Source organism: Nipponia nippon, unplaced genomic scaffold (genome assembly GCF_047370975.1).
Source record: "Nipponia nippon isolate SJK-2023a ecotype South Korea unplaced genomic scaffold, ASM4737097v1 scaffold_2, whole genome shotgun sequence".
Lineage (NCBI taxonomy): Eukaryota > Metazoa > Chordata > Aves > Pelecaniformes > Threskiornithidae > Nipponia > Nipponia nippon.
In genome coordinates, this window is record NW_028262336.1 from 41681203 (window position 1) to 41703386 (window position 22184).

General features: G+C 44.0%; 1 protein-coding gene across 10 annotated transcripts in view; it reads left to right on the forward strand.

The window, feature by feature from the left end:
- The window catches only part of TASL (TLR adaptor interacting with endolysosomal SLC15A4), a 40567-nt gene that overhangs the window by 918 nt on the left and 17465 nt on the right, over positions 1 to 22184 (forward strand). For 3 of the 10 annotated variants that reach the window (XM_087758384.1, XM_087758379.1, XM_087758383.1), the window contains exons 2-3: positions 6797 to 7005; positions 8522 to 10640. Coding sequence is in view for 6 of the 10 variants with exons in the window: in XM_087758376.1 (XP_087614502.1) it covers positions 10521 to 10612 (92 nt within the window). In the remaining 4 variants the exon portion in view is untranslated. Of the gene's footprint in view, positions 1 to 4704; positions 4867 to 6796; positions 7006 to 8521; positions 10641 to 22184 lie in introns of all 10 variants that reach the window. The other 7 variants (XM_087758376.1, XM_087758373.1, XM_087758374.1 and 4 more) reach the window with 7 other exon arrangements.

The window sequence follows — 22184 nt, forward strand, 5'->3', positions numbered from 1 at the left end:
TTGCAAAATCTGAAATGAGACAAATATAGTTTAGTAATAAGATCCATATTTTCAAGAGTGAGAGTAATGAAACACTGGAACCACTTAGCAAATATTATGACGGATTCTCTATTATTCTAAAATTTTATAGCCAAGACTGGTATTTTTGCTTAAAATGTAAGCTGTAGTTCAGAGATCAATTTACTCGGGGACGTGCTGCAACCCATAGAGAAGGATCTGCAGCAGGTCATACTAGAAGGTCATAACAGTCCCTCCTGGCTTTGCAAGCGACCCTGCCCTCTGCATCCTTCAGTTGTCACAGCGTATGCTGCAGGCAGCTTCTACTCTAAAGTCGCGGGCAGCAATCGCAGTTGACTTGAAAAGTTTATGCAGGGCTACAGCATCTCCATGTTGATTAACGATTCAAGGCATTCATCTCACAGGATCTTAGTTAAGTCTGAATTCATTAGTATAATTGCTAGGAAAAGTGTGGGTTTTGCGTTATTTCTTTTGTTTCTTTTAAAAACTGCAGTGTGGTGTTTTGAACTTATTTTAACTCAAGATAAGACATGACTATTTTCAGCAAAGGTTGAGGTCTCTCAGGATCCGAAAAGGGAGGAAGCAATATCATGACTGATATTTATGTCAAACATGAAATACTACTGCACCTATGTAAAATTTATAAAGATCACTGGGTTACAGAAATGTTCTAGGAGGTGCAGATCTACTATTTTCTTGGGTATTCTTTAGCAGTGCCTGTGTATTTTCATAGACCAGGAACAGGAGGGGTGGCAACGATAAACTATGCCATTTCTTTAACCTGCAGCAGACACGCAAGCAAGAGAGACAGAAAGGGAAGAGTTTTGTCAGAAACTAGAAAATACAGAGTCAGGGAGTATAGCTCATTCTTCCTAGCTCATTCAACAATGTACTCTCCCTTCTTTTACATTTCTATTCAGTGTTTGAAGAGAACATTTTTTTTTTCCTGTGGTATTTATTATACAATACATGAGCGTTACTGTTTGCAGAGCTATTAGCACAGATAGTGGGCACTGTCCCAAGTCAGCTGCCTGCAGGGGAAGGAAGGGTGGAGCTGTGGCCGTACCTTTATGGTAAGATGGTGTGAGGCCTCATAGTGCTGAGACAGTTTTAAAGGAATTAGCTTCCTTTAAAGGAAGGAGCATGGATATCTGTGTGGACTAATTTCTTCTTCTTCTGGCTCAAATCTCACTCAGGCAAGTCTACACAATGCAGCTTAAGTTGTTAGCTATTCTGTTCCCCTACTGAAGAACATATAAAATGGGAAAAAAAACCCCGAAGCTCATATCTAGCAAGTGCTTGTTGGGAGCCTTGCATATATTATTCATGACAGAGGGACAGATTTTGGAAGTTAGATATATTTACTAAAAAAATCTTGAGCCTGGCAGAAATAATGGAGGCTCCCATTGATTTTGGAGAACTTAATTACAACAAAGTTGAATTCGGTTCCCCAACATACTACAGTTATGAAGATGGCACTTGTTTTCAACTGCCCATGCAATGCGGATTACAAGCCTGCAACGCTACAGGCTTGGGGAAGAGTGGCTGGAGAGCTGCCTGGCAGAAAAGGACCTGGGGGTGTTGGTTGACAGACGCCTGAACATGAGCCAGCAGTGTGCTCAGGTGGCCAAGAAGGCCAATGGCATCCTGGCTTGTATCAGGAATAGTGTGGCCAGCAGGACCAGGGAGGTGATAGTGCCCCTGTACTTGGCACTGGTGAGGCCGCACCTCAAGTTCTGTGTTCAGTTTTGGGCCCTTCACTACAAGAAGGACATCGAGGTGCTGGAGCGTGTCCAAAGAAGGGCAACAAAGCTGGTGACGGGTCTAGAGAACAAGTGTTATGAGGAGAGGCTGAGGGAGCTGGGAGTGTTTAGTCTGAAGGAAAGGAGGGTGAGGGGAGACCTTATCACTCTTTACAACTGCCTGAAAGGAGGTTGTAGCAAGGTGGGGGTCAGTCTCTTCTCCCAAGTAACAAGGGACAGGACAAGAGGAAGCACCCTCAAGTTGTGCCAGGGGAGCTTTAGATTGGATATTAGGAAAAACTTCTTCACTGAAAGGGTAGTCAGTCTCTGGAACAGGCTGCCCAGGGAAGTGGTTGAGTCCCCATCCTGGAGGTACTTCAAAGACGGGTAGATGTGGTTCTTAGGGAGATGGTTTAGTGGTGGACTTGGCAGTGCTAGGTTGACGGTTGGACTTATCATAGAATCATAGAATGCTTTGGGATGGAAGGGACCTTTAAAGGTCATCTAGTCCAAGCCCCTTGCAATAATGAGGGACATCTACAACTAGAGCAGGTTGCTCAGAACCCCATCCAGCCTGTGCTTGAATGTTTCCAAGGATGGGGCATCTACCACCTCTCTGGGCAACCCGTTCCAGTGTTTCACTACCCATACTGTAAAAAATTTCTTCCTTATATCCAGTCTGAATCTACCCTCTTTTAGTTTAAAACCATTACCCCTTGTCCTATTCCTACTGGCCCTGCTAAAAAGTCCATCCCCATCTTTCTTATAAGCCCCCTTTAAGTATTGAAAGGCTGCAATAAGGTCTCCCCACAGCCTTCTCTTCTCCAGGCTGAACAACCCTAACTCTTTCAGCCTTTCCTCACAGGAGAGGTGTTCCATCCCTCTGACCATTTTTGTGGCCCTTCTCTGGACCCATTCCAACAGGTCCACATCCTTCCTGTGCTGAGGACCCCAGAGCTGCACGCAGTATTGCAGGTGGGGTCTCACCAGAGCAGAGTAGAGGGGCAGAATCATGCTTCGAGGTGTACCTTCTCCAGCGTGGACTTATCCTTGGGCCACAATCCCTTCAAGAGTTATACCTGCTGCGGCACAGACATAACCATGGCCACAGACGCTTGGAGACATACCTGCTCTGGCATGGGCTTATCCACATCCACAGACGCTTCGGGGTGTCCTGCTCCCGCATGGACTCATCCACAGGTCACAGTCCCTTTGACTCGAGTTCACACTGGAGTTCCAGCGTGTCCAGTACAGCAGCACAGAAACAGCAGCGATGCCCTGGCCATCTGCCAGCCCAGGCGCATGGCTATTGCTGTTATCAAAATGTTCCCAGGCACAGCAGAGTAAGATGATAAGCAGTTCAGCAAGCAGCAAAAGCAAAAAGCAGCTACTAACGAGCACTAGACTCTAATATACAGTAAGGCAAGCAAGCCCCATGGCAAGTACAGAAGCCTGCCGATTAATACCTAAACAGCACTAACAGCTATAAATTCAATCTAGCACATTCCAATTAAATCTGTGATTATCTCGAACCCTTCGAGCCCCACGTTGGGCGCTAAAAAGGACTGTCGTGGTTTAACCCCAGCCAGCAACTAAGCACCACACAGCCGCTCACTCACTCCCCCCCGGTGGGATGGGGGAGAGAATCGGAAGAGTAAAAGTGAGAAATCTCATGGGTTGAGATAAAGACAGTTTAATGGGCAAAGCAAAAGCCGCGCGCACAAGCAAAGCAAAGCAAGGAATTCATTCACTACTTCCCATCGGCAGGCAGGTGTTCAGCCACCTCCAGCAAAGCAGGGCTCCATCACGCGTAACGGTTACTTGGGAAGACAAACGCCATCACACCCAACGTCCCCCCCTTCCTCCTTCTTCCCCCAGCTTATATACTGAGCATGACATCATATGGTATGGCATAGCCCTTTGGCCAGTCTGGGTCAGCTGTCCTAGCTATGCTCCCTCCCAGCTTCTTATGCACCTGGCAGAGCACAAGAAGCTGAAAAGTCCTTGACTGGTGTAAACTCTGCTCAGCAAGAACCAAAACATCAGTGCGTTATCAACATCATTCTCATCCTAAATCCAAAACACAGCACTCTACCAGCTACTAAGAAGAAAATTAACTCTGTCCCAGCTGAAACCAGGACAGGTTCACACAGGCTCACCTCTCCAGCCTGTCCAGATCCCTCTGGATGGCATCCCGTCCCTCAGGCGTGTCGACTGCACCACTCAGCTTGGTGTCATCTGCAAACTTGCTGAGGGTGCACTCGATCCCACTGTCTATGTCATTGATGAAGATATTGAACAGCACTGGCCCCAGAATGGACCCCTGAGGGACACCAGTCATTACTGTTCTCCATCTGGACATCGAGCCATTGACCATTACCCTCTGGATGCGACCATCCAGACAATTCCTTATCCACCGAACAGTCCACCCATCAAATGCATATCCTTCCAGTTTAAAGAGGAGGATATTGTGGGGTACTGTGTCAAAGGCCTTACAGAAGTCCAGATAGATGACGTCCGTAGCTCTTCCCTCGTCCACTGATGTAGTTACTCCATCAGACGGGCACTAGGTTGGTCAGGCAGGACTTGCCCTTGGTGAAGCTGTGCTGGCTGTCCCAAATCACCTCCCTGTCCTCCATGTGCCTTAGCATAGATTCCAGGAGGATCTGTTCCATGATCTTCCCAGGCACAGAGGTGAGGCTGACAGGTCAGTAGTTCCCAGGGTCCTCCTTTTTACCCTTTTTAAAAATGGGTGCAATGTTTCCCTTTTTCCAGTCCCCAGGGACTTCACCTGACTGCCATGACTTTTCAACTATCATGGTGAGTGGCTTAGCAACTACATCAGCCAATTCCCTCAGGACTCTGGGATGCATCCCATCAGGACCCATAGATTTATGTACGTTCAGGTTCCTCAGGTGGTCATGAACCTGATCTTCTCTTACAGTGGGAGGACCTCTGCCCTCCCAATCCCCATCAAATGGCCCACTGACCCAGGAGGTGTGAGGAGAGAGATTGCCAGTGAAGACTGAGGCAAAAAAGTTGTTGAGTACCTCAGCCTTCTCCTCGTCTGTTGTTATCAGCTCACCACTACTGCTCATCAGAGGGGGTACGCTTTCCTTAACCTTCCTTTTCTGGTTAATGTACCTGTCGAAGCCCTTCTTATTATTCTTCGCATCCCTCGCTAGGTTCAGCTCCAGCCGAGCCTTGATGATCTTAAAGATCTTTTCCAACCTAAATGATGCTATGATTCTATGAAATGGTGCTCTTGTTCCACATGCAGCTTTTTGACCTCTTGTTCTGCAGACTGAACTCAAATGGAAGTTTTCTCCACCTCTGAATATAGCCCCACTGTTGGGTTTTTTTTTATATTTTAAGGTAGTGAACACAGTTGAAACACATTCATTAAGCATGTAAATATTTACAATGCATTTTTCAGAGACAACATAATTTGGTTCCTAAAGAACTATTTTCAATAGCAAATAAACCCAGTTGTTTGCTTTTGGTTTGGGTTTTTTGGTTTTCATTTTTTTTCCACCTAATTAAATTCTGCTCTTTCTGGCTGATTCTTTTTTATTGACCTCAAGTGAAGGACGAAATGTGACTGTGTCAGGCTACTCCAAGCATATGATACAATGTGAATTAAAGAGTGGATGCCAGACGTCCACGTGTCTTTCCCTTCTGCCTCTTAGTGACAGAGAGGGCTTGGCAGAAGGCTTAGTGACAGAGAGTTGAATCCTGCTCTTCCTTACTGACGTCTGATCTTTGTGTTCCCCCAGGAAGAGCTGAAGGCAAATATTTTGAACTAGCCTGGAACAGGTGTAGGTATAAAGTGCACAGTGTGCCAGGATAATGAGTCACGCTGTCACATACGCCCTTTTGCCTACTGGGAAGATGAGTGGTATGTGTGATAGTGCGTATGCTTGCACACGTGGATAAATTCAGTCTCTCTCACTGGCTCAGGGAGCAAACACAAACAGATCATGACCTTGGCTGCCAATGCCCTTACATTTATATAGATTGTCTGCAGCACCCATATGCAGGGAATCCTTTCACAGATCCAGAGGAAGGAGATGAGAATGAACAACTCTATGTTCTGTCTCCTCGGTTTATTTTGGAAGGTGTCCACATGCAGTACTCTGTCAGCATTTGGCAAGAACAGTTTTATTGTGAAGCCATGACTGTGGTGATGCAATGAAATGTCTCACAGGATGCGTTTTACTTCTGACCTGATATTAGACAATAGTTTTCCCCGAATGACATTTTATATTTAGACTCACTCTCACACTGTTCAAACCCTGAGCAATAGTTACTGCAGTTGCTGTCTTTCTGGTGGACAAAAATAAAACTTAGATAAAATAAATTCACATTTTAAAGACAACTAATACTAAACGCTTTGAAAAGTAGCTATTAAACCAGTAAATCTTTACATGCATAGTATTACTAAAATCAAAATGGGAAAATCAGAAAAAAACACCCAAGAATTTTATGTAGATAAAAGTAAGAATTCTTGGGAATTAAAATGGATAATTCAGAGAAATATAAGTATTCATTAGTGATACAGTGGATACTCAGTGCTTCAAAATCCTTTACTCTGGGATGCTTGATCTTCTAGCTTCCATACAAAAATATGGCAACTTACTGCAAAATTTACTCCTGAAAGAAAAAAGCAGACTGCATTGAAGGGAAACATTAAAACTGAGTTAGTTTTCTACTGGTTTCGTAGCATCTGTATTTTGCTAGCTTTTTTTCTTTTTAATTATTTTTATGAAATTAATTAATCTAGTTTGTGCTTCATAAACAGATGATATGACCAGTTCCCATAGGCTTGTTCTGTTCTTCACTTTCGCTTTCAGGTTAGCAGAGGCAAGGCAAATGCTGCTCATACAGAGCATCTTTTCACATGTATGTTTTTTGCACTGGATAGTGGATATTTCCAAAAATAAGCTTAAGTGAAATTGCTATGTATAATAGGAGGATTAGAAAAAAGGTGAATTGCTCTAAATACTGATATTTGACACTTTTGTCTCTAAATCCAGGCTCAGAATTGAAAATTTAGTGATGCACACTGCAGGCTCTGGTTTCCATATGTGGTGAAGACATTAAAAACAAGAAGCAGCAGTGGAATTCTGTGAGAACCCTGAGACTGTCACTACACTGGATTTAAACAAATTCCATTAATTCCACGCTAACCTGAGCTCTTATATCATGCAGAAGAACTGAAGCAAAGCAGAAAAAAATGTTTCAAGTGAGTGATGCTATATGTCCACAGAGAGTACAGAAGATAGTGTTTATTAAAAGATGCTGTCAAATATATGTTCATTTTGTAGAAATATATTTAACTATATTAAGGAAAATACATATTTAGTATACGTAGGAAAATATATCCCATACTTTTGGTTTTCTGTTCCAGTTTGGTTATTGCATGCTGAATTGCTGTGCAACATCCTCAGAAAGGGCACTGAGAATTTAGTACTGATTATTATATTGTGGTCTAGTCATTTATTCTAGGTAATTAGATGACCCCACGAGTCGTACATATCTTTGTCTATGAACTTCAAAAGCTTTTGATGTATTATCTCTGCAAAACCTCTCGCAGAAGTGTAATGCTTCTAGCATTTTTTGAGAGATACGGAGAAAGGCTCAGAGCAGCTAAATTACCGGCCGGTGGTCACATAGCAAGTCCTTAGCAGAGCAGAGGTAAAGGACAGCTTTCCCTCAGGTCCAAAGGCACTGCATTCCTTAGCCACTACCTTTCTCAGGAATCAGTAACTGCATTCTTGTTGACCTCAGAGAGAACAGGACTGAATTATCTAATAATCAGCAGAGGCAGGATTCCACAGGGTAAGTTGAGCTAGCTGCACATAGGTCCTAGAAGATGATGTTTTTACCACTACCATCCTGATCCCAGCTGTGCAGAGTTTCTGATTATTGTGCAATGGGTCTGGTTTTTGTTGGAACCCTTCTTGAGTTGTCTGAGCTCATTAATATGGCAGAAAACATACCCAGACAAAATAAAAGCAGATTGTTTTCTGCCAGGAAGCTGAATTGACTCACTTTTACTGTAATGAGTGCCAGAGCTGGTGCAAAAGTAGAGCTTTCCACAGCTAGGAGCATGGGAAGGGTTAAGAATAAGTAGGAGATGATGTGGAGACTAGGGACAGCATGAAATATCCAGCAACTGCAACCTCTTAGATTGCCTCAGCTGCTCACGGACCTTCAGCCTCCATATCAACAAATCAAATGTTAGCTATCTGTTGGGAAATTCTGGAGATATTAATGGCTACACTGTTGTTATGAAGACTGAACTATGCTGTCTGTTTCTGAGAATAACCTTAATACATTGCTGTTTTCAATTTTACATCACAAAACTAGTGTATCTCTCATAAAACTGATGGGAGAGTTCAGCTATACAGGGGTCTTCTGGAGATTCTTTATGCTCTGGTTATACCCTAAGGCAAAATGATGTTAGTTACCAGCAGCTGGAGTTCTTGGGGACTGGCAGATAATGTACGAAGACCATCTGAGAGAGCCATGTTTGCTTGGCTGTAAGAGGAGAAGGCCTAGGGGACATCATACTGCTGCCTATAGCTACCTAGCGGGAGGATATAGAGGAGATGATAGATCCAGTCTCTTCTCAGAGGTGCATGATGACAGCACAGGAGGGAAGAGACACCAGTCGGAACACATGTAATTCTGTTTAGATGTAAGCAATGCTAGAAATAAGCAACTTTTTTTTTTTTTTACTTTTTTTTTCTCCCTAGAGTCAGAGTTGTCAAAACTGGAAAAGATGCCCAGAGAGGCTGTAAAATCTCCATTCTTCAGGATATTCAAAATGCAACTGGGCAAGGCCTGACCAACCTGTTCTAACTGGGCCTGCTTTGAACAGGAGGTGGGACCAGTTGGCGTCCAGAGGTTCCTTCCAGCATACATGATTCTGTGGTTCTGTGACTTTTTTTGAGGGTAAGTGCAACAAGCACTCAGTACTGAGTACCTGTAGCCATGCTCCAGCTCTACTCCCTTTAACTCCATGAGAAGTCTGTACGTAGACATAAGACACGTGCTTTCAGTTCCTCTCCATTTGTAATCTAAACAGAGACAAGTTGGAATATGAAATAGAGACAGAGGAGAACATGCAGCTAGTGTACTACTGGCTTACTAATGGCTCAAGAAACTTAAGCTGTGGCTAAGCAATCTCTTTTCTTTCCTTCGGAAGTACTGCATGCGAGTTTCCATGTGACATGTCTCCAAGCAGAATCTAACACAATAAAAGTGCTTCAAGCAAACAATGACCTCAGGACTGCTCCCACTACCTGCACCATTTCCAAATGCTTTAGCAGTTGTGTAGTGCTTCATAGACTACAGTGGTTTAATAAAGAAGCTCTAAGGGACCATTCTGTATTTTTTGAGGATGGAGACAGTCCCGAGATCATTCTGAGATGATTCACTGATGTCACCTTTGCCCTAAATACCCAAATCAAAAATACCTCTGTGGGGCTGGGTGTTAGCAACAGGGATGAATGATATCAGAGAGCATCTGAAAGTTTTGAAATACAAAAAGGCAGAGCCCCATGGACATCCAAGGAGTACAGTGATTCTTCCATTTTAGAGACTGGAGGGCTAGGAAAGCATACAATTTCAGCTAATCTGCTAGTAAATTTGGCTACGTTCTTACATAGAAGCACGATATGTGTGTGAAGGGATACCCCATCAGAAAAAAGGGCTTGTTAGAATGATCTTCTGGAAGTACCTAATCGTCACCTGTGTTGCAAGTGGAACTGCTGATAACTGCGATGGTTACTTCCATACCCAGGTCATCAAGGACTCAGAAGTAATGCAAATCCCAACCTCAGATTTCAGAATATCAAGGAATTTCTTGCCGGAAGAGGAGAATGGGACATGCCTTTGCTTCAGTTTTTAACTTTTGCATCAGTTTTTAACAGCTGAAGACTGGGTAGAAATTGCTACTAGATTAATAGTTAAACAGATACATAACCTACACAGATGGTTCAAAGTAAAGGAATGAAGACCCAGGAGCAAAGCTTGATATGGTAATTGGATAACCCATACTTCAGAGTTGCTGCCAGATTAAAACTTTTCCTCTGTTTTTATGGTTCTAAACTTTGTATGTATTTTTGAGTTTTCTTGCTATTTTCCTAAATAAAAGAAGAGGCTGGGTGTTTAAACAACAAAAAACCCAACCACCCAGCTCTAGAAAGAGAATAAACTCTCAGGTGGAATCAAGTAAAATAAACTACAAGAAAAAGACAGGGAGGAAGCTAACCAAGCTATCAATAAAGCTATCAGTGAAGCTGCCCAAGAGAAAAGTGTGCTTCAGTAGTGGAGAATAACTGAGGTTGTGAGGTAAAAAAAAAAGTAGAGTATCCTGAGGAGAGCCTGAGAAAGTTGAAACATATCTAGTCGATATCATTAGGGCACAAAGCCCAGTCACCCAAAGAGGAAGTGGATATGTGGACCGATCTTCAAAGACTGAATTTGACATTTTGGTAATTTATTGTGTGCTTTCTAAGCACCTGCTGAGATTACATATAAGCATTACTTAGGACAGCTAATCTACATAATGCATTTTCCTGGTGCAATGGTGGAGGAGCATGACACACAAAAAGAAGAAAATCGCTTGTCTGAAACAGTGACTGGTTCAGCTATTCTTGCTCCTCTCCTGGAAGGTGAGGATGAACTGCTCACCACACAGTCCTGACCCAGCACAGGAACCGCCTGCTGCAGTCCAAGAAACCGAGGGTAATGATAACAGTGTTAATACCCTCTTCTGTCAGAGCCAGCTGGATTACAACCAAGCCTGAAGGGCAGGATGCTAGACCAGAGGCAAACATAAGGTGTGTCTTTCCCTGGAGTGACCATAAGGTAACACTTACATATGTAGCGTTGTAGGCAAACGGAGCGGTCAGATTTGCATACTGGATTCTGAAGCACGGGTGCTTGTGCAACAGGAGGTGTTTGTTAGAGGCTTATATATGGAACATAAAGATGGCTCCATCTATGCAATCATCAGTTATGGCTGTTTCAATAGGTTATTATGCAGTTCTGTACATGGTCAAATTATGTGACTCTTATACACTGGCTGAATGGTTTTCCAACAGCAGGTTCCTGTTTTTCTCTAATATACCTCAAAACATAGTTTCCTGCTCATGTTTCCCGAGGTAAGTTCCTGATAACTGCAGCACACTGTAGTCATGTTATTCCTTCATACTCCAGGGCCTTTGACATTTCAGTCTACCCAGCAGTGGTTCGTTAACAGAATGTACTTATATATTTATGTTGCAGCTACTTGTTATTAACTTCGGTCTAATTCCAGTAATGCTTTTGGTCCATTATCAGAACAGTTTACTCATAGGCATTTGGTTCTCTCCAGGTTACAACACTCTTCTGCCGAAGCAGAAGCTCCTTAGGGCCAGAGTTGAGAGCTAGGGTGAAAACTGCTCTAGCTGCATTGTTCGTGAGTCATCCCATGAGTACATTAACTTCTAGAAGCCGAGTTGATTCTTCTGTGCAATTTAGTAACATTCTAATGACTACAAAAGAGTGATTTGTCTGTGTATATTCCTTATTGAGGCTATTAGGACAAAATATAATAGGGGCATAGATAAAATCATACGGCTAGGCATTCAAATGATGAACATCAGTGTAACAGTGGTAAAATTCATCTACTTATTGCAGAAGTAGAAAAATTACCTTTCTAATTATATTATAAGGTTCCTATTATTCTAAGATAAATTAATAGCTGACTGTTCATTCTGTATGAGATTATACTTTTGGTATAATAATACAAAGGAATTTAATTGCTAATTTTAGGCTCTTTTTTACGTTCATTTCTACCATATTGTCTGAGACAGGGAGTCAGCCTGAGGCAACATACTGCTCGGCTTTATTTCATACACTATAGATGTAGTTTATTTTTTCTGTTCTATGCAGGAATAGTTATCTGGCTAATGACCAAGACACTGCACAGTGAGTGCACCACAGCTGAATGTTTCAAAAATACTTTAGGAAAATTCTTGCTCCCCCTGCAGTCAAAGGAAGCTTTTGCAGTGAATTTAAGAAGGAAAGGAGACGTGCATTTCTCCTGTGGATGCTTTAAAATGTGCTTGATGTTTGCGTGTGTGTGTGCATGTTTGTTTGCTTTGCTTTGTCACTGCTTACTTAAGAAAGAAACTAGATAAAAACTTTAACATCAAAATACATTTATCTTGGATATCTTTGCTTACTATCTTTGTTGGCAGTACTTTTGTAAACAAGATAAACAGTGAGTAAACAGAAAAAACGACTTTGATGGTGTATTTTGTACAAAGTTCTCAGATGATTAATGGTGGGGCATGTGAGTCTGCTAAAACAGAAGAGGACAGAGAGTATTAGAAATCTCAGAGGCATTTGAAATGTAGAGAAGTACAGTTCTAATTAATTCACAACAATTTTTTGCAAATAAATGGTGTTAACACTAAATAATTATAATTGTTACATATGTAGGTAATAGATATGATTTAGTAAATGTATTCTTATATATAATATAAACATATATAAAGCTTTGTGTAATAATATATTTCCAGATATTGTATTAAAATAATACCACAATACACATCAAATAGCATGAAGTACTAAGTGGTTTTCTAAGAGTTTAATGCCATTAAGATTTATAGAATAATTTAGGCTTGGAGGGAACTCAGAAGATCACCTCATTACCCTCTTCTAAGATTAAAAAAAAACACCTTTTTTTTCCCTAGAGATTCAGTTAACTATTCCTTAAGTTCCCAGAGGACACAACATCCAAATAAAAGGATTTTTTTACATACCTTCTCCTGGAAGGAGTGATTCTTATTTTCTTTTTGTCTCTGCCTCTTTAAAATTTAGTAATAATTAGAAGTCTGATATAAACCAAGGAGCTTCTCTGTGGCTGAAATGCTGTGTTTTCCTTATACACATCAGAAGGTTTTAGTTTTTATCATTTTGACAACTGACACAGCATATGTGAAACAGGTGATCCCAGCTAACAAAACATATGTCTTGCTTGCTGGGCAGGAGAGGAAGGATTTAATAACTGCATAACAGAATTAAGCACTGAACATTTCAGATGCTTTCAAGTCAGTTCAGAGCTATATATTTTGGCAAATAAAGGAGAGATTTTTTCATCAAAATGGATTAACTCCAAGAAGTTATTTTTAGCTTGGGATATTAGCTTTTCTCCAGGCCAGTCCCATAAAATGTGAAGATCAGATTTATACCCTTATACAGAAAATATCTCGTGAAAGAAAGACCCGGCACACTATCTTTTGGCTATGCAAAAAGCCCTCATCAGGTAAACTGTACACAACCAGCCTCCCAAAGAAATCTGATACACAATCACTCACTGAAGAAGAGGCTGTTGTGGAAGAAAGGTGAGAAGCTGTTTTCCCTGAATGTGTGGTGTCCCTCTGCAGGTAGAGTGGCTGGGGTGCGGATACTGTATTTGTTACACAGCTGCTCTGCCTCTCTTTTGTTGACTTGAGTGCAGAGACTGTCTTGTTCATAACAAATTTCACTGGTCATGGGAAAGTTCATTCTAAATTTTATGAGCAATGCTCCGTTCATTTACCTCAGGAGGCAAAGAATGAGGAACTGGAATGTGCTCTTCCAAAGAAGCAGTTCAAGGGCGGAGTGTCCATTCCTTAGCAAATCTTATAAAACCTGTCTTTTCTCACTAATGCAAATCTCAAGAAGCCCAAACTCTTTCTCTCACCTTTGTGCCTTTAAACATGAGCCATGCCATCTGCAGCAGGCAAGTTCAATAATATTCAGTGATTGTGGGGCTGAGGACTGAAGAAGTGAAAAAAAAAAAAGTAAAAGGATGATTTCTTCCAGTCTGCTGGTAAAAGAGCTTCTCAATTCCCAAATGGTTTCATAACAATAATTTTTTGTAAAGGACAGGACAAAGTTCCCTCTCCCCTGTGCTACAAAGACACCCATTGTTCCTCCTTTCAGGCTGGTGTTCATTGCATTAACAAACATTTCACCGTTTAAGAGGTACGTCCAACCTCCTAATCATAAGAAATTCAGTTTACCACTTAAAATGGCAAAGGGGATAACTTAAACACTTTGAGGCAGATCCTCCTCTCCTCTCCTCTCCTCTCCTCTCCTCTCCTCTCCTCTCCTCTCCTCTCCTCTCCTCTCCTCTCCTCTCCTCTCCTCTCCTCTCCTCTCCTCTCCTCTCGTGTCCTCTCCTCTCCTCTCCTCTCCTCTCCTCTCCTCTCCTCTCCTCTCCTCTCCTCTCCTCTCCTCTCCTCTCCTCTCCTCTCCTCTCCTCTCCTCTCCTCTCCTCTCCTCTCCTTCAGGAGAGCTCATGCTTCATGCTGGAGATACAGCTGGGTCTGTGGAGAAGTTGTGGGATATAACTGGGGAGATATGGCCCCCTCCCAGTCTCTTCTTTAGAGTAATGTGGCTGATTCAAACACTTCAGTTAAAAAAAAAGTCCAACCCTTCAGGGTAGTCATCAGAGACTGAGTCTTCTGTTTACACGGTTGACCTTAGCTGTCATACTCTGGAGCACCTCAGGGCTACCAGAGAACATTAGCTATAATATGACCACTTTTCTCTGCAGTCCAGAGTCTGTGAGTGATAAGCAAACAGCCTGCTTTAAAGGCAGCAAGCACCCTTAATCTTGAGTTTTGCCTAGGCATAATAATATGCAGTTCAAAGTACTGTGTTCTGGTACAAGGCTAGATACAAATTTCTGTGACCATTGATTGCATCATGTATCACATATGGGTGAGTCAGGGATGTTGTGAAATATTTCCTAGTTACTTGTAACAGTAAATCCATAGCAGAATGTGAATTATGCTCTGATGCCAAGTGCTCCTTATCTTATTACGGCATCTGGGTGTGTATAGTTGTTTTACAAACTTCTATTATTTTATTTTGCCTTGGCTGACTCAGCATGAATGGCTCCTAAGTTTGATCACAGAATCACAGAATGGCTGAGGTTGGAAGGAACCTCTGGAGATCACCTAGTCCAACCCCCCTGCTAAAGCAGATTTACCTAGAGCAGGTTGCACAGGATCGCGTTGAGACAGGTTTTGAATATCTCCAGAGAAGGAGACTCTACAGCCTCTCATGGCAGCCTCTTCCAGTGCTCTGTCACCCTCAAAGTAAAGTTCTTCCTCCTATTCAGATGGAACTTCCTGTGTTTCAGTTTGTGCCCGTCGCCCCTTATCCTGTCGCTGGGCACCACTGAAAAGAGTCTGGCCCCATCCTCCTGACAGCCGCCTTTAAGATATTTGTAAGCATTGATAAGGTACCCTCTCAGTCTCCTCTTCTCCAGGCTAAACAGACCCAGCTCTCTCAGCCTTTCCTCATGAGAGAGATGCTTCAGTCTCCTAATCATCTTTGTAGCCCTCTGCTGGACTCTCTGCAGTAGTTCCTTGTCTTTCTTGAACTGGGAAGCCCAGAACTGGACACAGTACTCCAGATGTGGCCTCACCAGGGCAGAGTAGAGGGGGAGGATAACCTCCATCGACCTGCTGGCCGCTCTTCCTAATGCTCCCCAGGATACCATTGGCCTTCCTGGCTGCAAGGATACATTGCTAGCTCACGGTAAACTTCTTGTCCACCAGGACTCCCAGGTCCTGCTCCACAGAGCTGCTTTCCAGCAGGTCATCCCCTAGCCTGTACTGGTGCATGGGGTTATTCCTCCCTAGGTGCAGGACACTACACTTGCTTTTGTTGAACTTCATTAGATTCCTCTCTGTCCAACTCTCTAGCCTGTCCAGGTCTTGCTGAATGGTAGCACAGCCTTCTGGTGTATCAGCCATGCCTCCCAGTTTTGTATCATCAGCAGACTTGCTGAGGGTACACTGTCCCTTCATCCAGGTCATTGATGAATAAGTTGAACGAGACTGGACCCAGTACTGACACCTGGGCAACACCGCTAGCTACAGGCCTCCAACTAGACTCTGTGCCACTGATCACAACCCTCTGAGCTCTGTCATTCAGCCAGTTCTCAATCCGTCTCACTGTCCACTCATCTAACCCATGTTTCCTGAGCTTACCTGTGAGGATGTTACAGGAGACAGTGTCAAAAGCCTTGCTGAAGTCAAGGTAGACAATACCCACTGCTTTCTCCTCATCTACCCAGACAGTCATGCCATCGTAGAAGGCTACCAGATTGGTCAAGCATGATTTCCCCTTGGTGAATCCATGTTGACTACTCCTGATAGCCTTCTTTTCCTCCACATGCTTAGAGATGACATCCAGAATGAGCTGTTCCATCACCTTTGCAGGGACGGAGGTGAGGCTGACTGGCCTGTAGGTTCCTGGGTCCTCGTTCTTGCCCTTTTTGAAGATTGGAGTGATATTGGCTTTCCTCCAGTCCTCAGGCACCTCTCCTGTTCTCCATAACCTTTCAAAGATGATGGAGAGTGGCTTAGCAATAACATCTGCCAGCTCCCTCAGCACTCGTGGGTGCATCCTATCAGAGCCCATGGATTTGTGGGTGTCCAGTTTGCCTAAATGATCTCTAACGTGATCCTCTTCAAGCAAGGGAAGGTCTTCCTTCCTCCGGACTTTCTCTCCTACCTCCAGGGTCTGGGATTCCTGAGGTCCGGCCTTAGCAGTAAGGACTGAAGCAAAGAAGGCATTCAGTAACTTTGCCTTTTCTGTATCCTCCATCACCAGGGCACCCACCTCGTTCAGCAGTGGGCCCACATTTTCCCTAGTCTTCCTTTTGCTACTGATATACTTGAAGAAGCCCTTCTTGTCCTTGACATCCCTTGCCAGATTTAATTCCAAATGGACCTTAGCCTTCCTGACCGCATCCCTGCATACTCTGACAACATTCCCATATTCCTCCCAAGTGGTCTGTCTCTTTTTACACATTCTGTAAACTTCCTTCTTCCATTTGAGTTTTGCCGGAAGCTCCTTGCTCATCCATGCAGGTCTCCTGCCCTCTTTGCTTGATTTCTTACTCATAGGGATGCATCGATCTTGAGCTTGGAGGAAGTGGTGCTTGACTATTAACCAGCTCTCTTGGACCCCCCTACCTTCTAAAGCCCTAACCCATGGGATTCCTCCAGGTAGGTCCTTGAAGAGGCCAAAGTTAGGTCTCTTGAATTCCAGGGCTGTAATCCTACTTATTGCCCTGCTTCCTCCACGCAGGATCCTGAACTCCACCATCTCATGGTCACTGCAGCCAAAGCTGCCCCCAACCTTCACATCCCCAACCAGTCCTTCTTTGTTTGTTAGTACAAGATCCAGCAACACACCTCTCCTCATTGGCTCCTCCACCACCTGTGTCAAAAAGTTATCGTCAGTGCTCTGCAGGAACCTCCTGGACTGTGTGTGCCTAGCTGTGTTGTCTTTCCAGCAGATATCAGGGTGGCTGAAGTCCCCCATGAGAACCAGGGCCTGTGATTGTGAGGCTACTTTCAGCTGTCTGTAGAAGGCCTCATCGCCTTCCTGATCAGGTGGCCTGTAGTAAACACCCACAAGTGTCACCCATATTAGCCTCCCCCTTAATTCTTACCCATCAGCTCCCAGCTCGTTCTTCATCAACCCCTAGGCAGAGCTCAATACATTCCTGTTGCTCGCTCACATAAAGAGCAATTCCACCACCTCGTCTTGCTGGCCTATCTTTCCTAAAAAGTACATAGCCAGCCGTGACAGCATTCCAGTCATGCAAGCCATCCCACCATGTCTCCATAATTGCAATGAGATCGTGGCCCTGCAACTGCACAGACCTCTGATTCTTCCTGTTTATTCCCAATGCTGCATGCGTTGGTGTACAGGCATTTCAGAGAGGTAATGGAGCGTGCATGTTTCCTAGGAGGGGTGCAAGAGGATCCACACCCTTGAGTTGGTTGGCCTTCTGGTTCTCATCTTGGGAGGCAGCTGAGGAACATTTGTGGCTGCTCTGGTTGGCCTGGCTTATTCACCAGTTGGATGAGATGGCGTGAGCATTGCCACTTTGGACCCCACCCCGCTGAGTCCTTCAGTTTAAAGCCCACTTGATGAAGTTGTCCAGCGTGCTGCCAAAGATTCCCTTGGCTCTTCTAGACAGGTGGATCCCATCCCTCCCTAACAGGCTATAGTCATCAAAGAATGTCCTGTTGTCATGAAAGCCAAAACCCTCACGTCGGCACCAGTCACAAAGCCAGAAGTTGATGTCTATTACATTATATGTCTATTTCTGGCTGCACCCTTTCCTCCAACTGGAATAATGGAGGAAAAGGTAACTTGAGCACCAGTATTTTTCATTTGCACCCCCAGGGCTTTATAATCTTCCTTGATTCTGCCCAAGTTCTGGCTTGCGGTGTCATTCATGCCCACATTAAAGAGTAGCAGTGGATGGTAGTCTGTGCTCCTGACAAGTTGTGGCACCCTCTCGGCAACATCTTGGACCTTAGCTCCCAGAAGGCAGCATACCTCTCATGACTCCCTGTCAGGTCAGCAGATGGGCGCCTCAGTGCCCCTTAACCTCCTAGTCACCCACTAGGAGCACTCGTTGTTTCTTTTTGCGATATCCACTGTGAGCTGCTGGTACAGTTTCTCCTTGCAAACCTTGCTCATGGGTGTCTATAGCTGTTAAAGCTTCATAGCTGGTTTTGGTTGTGATGCTGGAGGGTGGAGACTGAAGTGGGGTCCAGCTTTTGTGGGTCACCAGGGTCCAAGGTGCCTTATTCTCTGTGGTGTCCACTACAGGAGCATGGTTCTGAAACCACCAATCTATCTCCATCTTGGCTTCTCTAATACTGCGCAGCCTTTTGGCTGTTTCCTGCAACTCGGCCACCTGATGCAACAGGTCATCAACCTGTGCACACTTTATGCAGGTACTTACCTTTTCTCCAGGAGAAGGGTCTGGGCACTCATTGCATACTACCACCTGTACTGAAGTCTCCTTCCTTACCAGTTCCGTCTGGGTGGAAGCATCAGACATCTCAGGGGCTTTCTCTGCAGGAACACTGGTTTTAACTCTGAGATGAGTGCCAACCATTATGGCAGAGACCTAGAGCACTTCCCTGGGCTGTGGGCCTACAAGCAGGGTGCAGCGCCCTTTCTGCGCGCCCTTCCTGCGCGAACTGCCGCGCTACGCCTAGTCTGGAGCCATTTCAGTCTCCCGCAGTTGCTCCTGGCAATGCCCAAGCCACGTCAGCCTGGCTCGTGAGAGCTGCGGCTCCTGGCGGGCTGCTCTGCTCTTCCTCGGGTTTCCCTGGCTCCAGGAACCTCCTGCCTGCCTCAGTCATGATGATCATAGAATCATTGCATCGTTAAGGTTGGAAAAGACCCTTAAGATCATCAAGTCCAACCGTTAACCTAGCACTGCCAAGTCCATCTATACCATGTCCTCGAGCACCACATCTATCTGTTCTTTAAATACCTCCAGGGATGGAGACTCAACCACTTCCCTGGGCAGCCCGTTTCAGTGCTTGACCACTCTTTCAGTGAAGAAGTTTTTCCTAATATCCAACCTAAACCTCCCCTGGCGCAGCTTGAGGCCATTTCCTCTCATCCTATCACTTGTTACTTGGGAGAAGAGACTGACCCCCACCTCTACAACCTCCTTTCAGGTAGTTGTAGAGAGCAATAAGGTCTCCCCTCAGCCTCCTCTTCGCCAGACTAAACAACCCCAGCTCCCTCAGCTGCTCCTCATAAGACTTGTGCTCTAGACCCTTCACCAACTTCATTGCCCTCCTCTGGAAATGCTCCAGCACCTCGATGTCCTTCCTGTAGTGAGGGGCCCAAAACTGAACACAGTACTCGAGGTGCGGCCTCACCAGTGCCGAGTACAGGGGCACTATCACCTCCCTGGTCCTGCTGGCCACACTATTCCTGATACAAGCCAGGATGCCATTGGCCCTCTTGGCCACCTGAGCACACTGCTGGCTCATGTTCAGGCAGCTGTCAACCAACGCCCCCAGGTCCTTTTCAGCCAGACAGCTCTCCAGCCACTCCTCCCCCAGCCTGTAGCATTGCATGGGGTTGTGACTGAAGTGCAGGACCCGGCACTTAGCCTTGTTGAATCTCATGCAGTTGGCCCCGGCCCAATGATCCAGCCTGTCCAGGTCCCTCTGCAGGGCCTTCCTACTCTCCAGCAGATCAACGCTTCCAGCCAACTTGGTGTCATCTGCAAACTTACTGAGGGTGCACTTGATGCCCTCACCCAGATCATCAATGAAGATGTTGAACAGGACCGGCCCCAGTACTGAACCCTGGGGAACACCACTCGTGACCAGCCGCCAACTGGATTTGACTCCATTTACCACCACTCTCTGGGCTCAGCTGTCCAGCCAGTTTTCAACCCAGCGCAGAGTGCACCCATCCACGTACCATGATGGTACAGATGTCACTGTAATTTTTAAGTTACAATTTCTGTGTTGTAAGTAATGATGTTTGTGCAGCTTGGTGTGATACAAGACAAAAAAAAATTAGAAATGGTGCAAATACTAAACATCTCTAATTTCTGATGATTTACCTAGTTATTTCCTAATAAATATTTTTACCAAGTCATTAAAGATGCCAACTACCTAACACAAAACAAAAGAGAAACAATTTAAAGAAAAAAAAAAAGGAAATAACCAACTTTGCCTGACAGCACAGGCCTACATCTTTCAATATTTCTAGAAAGCCCAGAAAGATACAAACATTCCTTAATACTGACTTAAGAGTTAAAGTTTTCAGTTTAGTAGGTGCTCTTCCTACTCTTCCTGGTTTCATAATTTCTTTTTTAAAACAAACAAAGAAACAAACAAAAACCTGTGTCATCCACATTGTCCTGAAGTTTCCTACCTCTTGTTGATTTTCAGAAATTTTTCTGCTTTTTTGGGATTCTTGATGCCAGCATTCAAACCTGCTCCAGTAATATCTTTCACTATGGAAATGTAATTACTTGGCCTGTGGCCACTTTCTTTGGTTAGCTTTCTCTTAGTTTCCAGTTTTGCTTAGTGGTTACTGAAATCACTTGAATTCATTTCCCCTTTGTGTAACCAAATCCACAAGATATTGTCTCGTTTTCCTGAAAGTATTATGTAAACTAGTACTTGCTATTAAGTCATTTTATGAGTTGAGAAAATTAGTCATGTAATATTTACAGATCTCATTCAGAAACACGGAGGATGTTGGCAGTGTTGGCAATATAGCCCAGATTATCAAATATCAAAAGTTGCTTTGAGCGCAAAAAGCTTTCTTTACTTTTAGTCTCCATTTTTATTCTTTGTGGTTATTCTGTTACCTCTTTGTCTCATTTCATATTCAGCTTTTATCTATTGTGTCATTGTGCTTACAGTCACACATATTGTATTGTGTATCGTATTGTGTAGTGTATTGTATCAATGTGTTTTCACGCATGACTGTTATTTTATGTTGCAGTAACAACAAACATTTGCAGAGAAATATTTGTTGTCTTTTGTACCAAATACTATATTTTCTGTCTCCTTCCTATTTAGAATGACAGACCAGCTGAGGCAGGAAGGCCCTGTGAAGATCATCTGGTTCAAACATCTGCTCAGAGCAGAGTCAGCGAGAGCAGGTTGCTCAGAGCTGTCTCCAGTTGGGTTTTGAGTATCTTCAAGGATGCAGAATCCACAGCCTCTCTGAGCAACCTGTTCCTATGTTGGACCACCTTCACCGTAAAAAAGTGTTTTACATTTACATGAAATTTCTTGTATTTCAGTTTGTGTCCATTTCCTCTTGTCCTGTCACTGGGCACCACTGAGAAGAGTCTGGCTGTGTTGTCTTTACTCCCCCCATCAGGTGTTTATGCACATGGATAAATCCCCCTGAGCCTTCTCTTCTCCAGGCTGAGCGCTCCCAGCAGTCTCCGCCTTTTCTCTTATGTTAGGTACTCCAGTTCCTTAATCACCTTTGTGGCGCTGTGCTGGACTTGCTCCAGTATGTCCATGTCTCGTAGTGGGGAGCCCAGCACTGGACCCAGCACTCCAGGTGTGCCTCACCAGGGGTGAGCAGAGGGGAAGGATCAGCTCTCTCAGTCTGCTGGCAATGCTCTGCCTAATGCAGCATAAGATGATATTGGCCTTCTTTCTACAAGGACACATTGATGGCTCATAATTCTAATTTTTTAATTTAAACCGTTCTACTTTATTCCTAAATCTTTGTATTGTTTCTGTCCCAGTCTCCCTGAATATGTATATGTATCTTCAGTAAGTCCTCCAAGCACCACATTAAATATACACTTTTCATTAACTCATGGAGTTCCACCTTAAAGCAAATATATGTGTTGCTTTCAGAAACCACACTGGATCCATTTTTCTTAAATTGTTTTCTTCTTATTTATGTAACTAAATAACCTTTTGCTATCAGTTTTCCTTGCAAAATCTCAGTTTCAGCCTCCATCTGAAAAAGCTTCCTTGGTTCTCTATGCCTGTATAGTTGCTTGATTTAATGTTTTTCTGCCCCTTTACCAGCAACCAT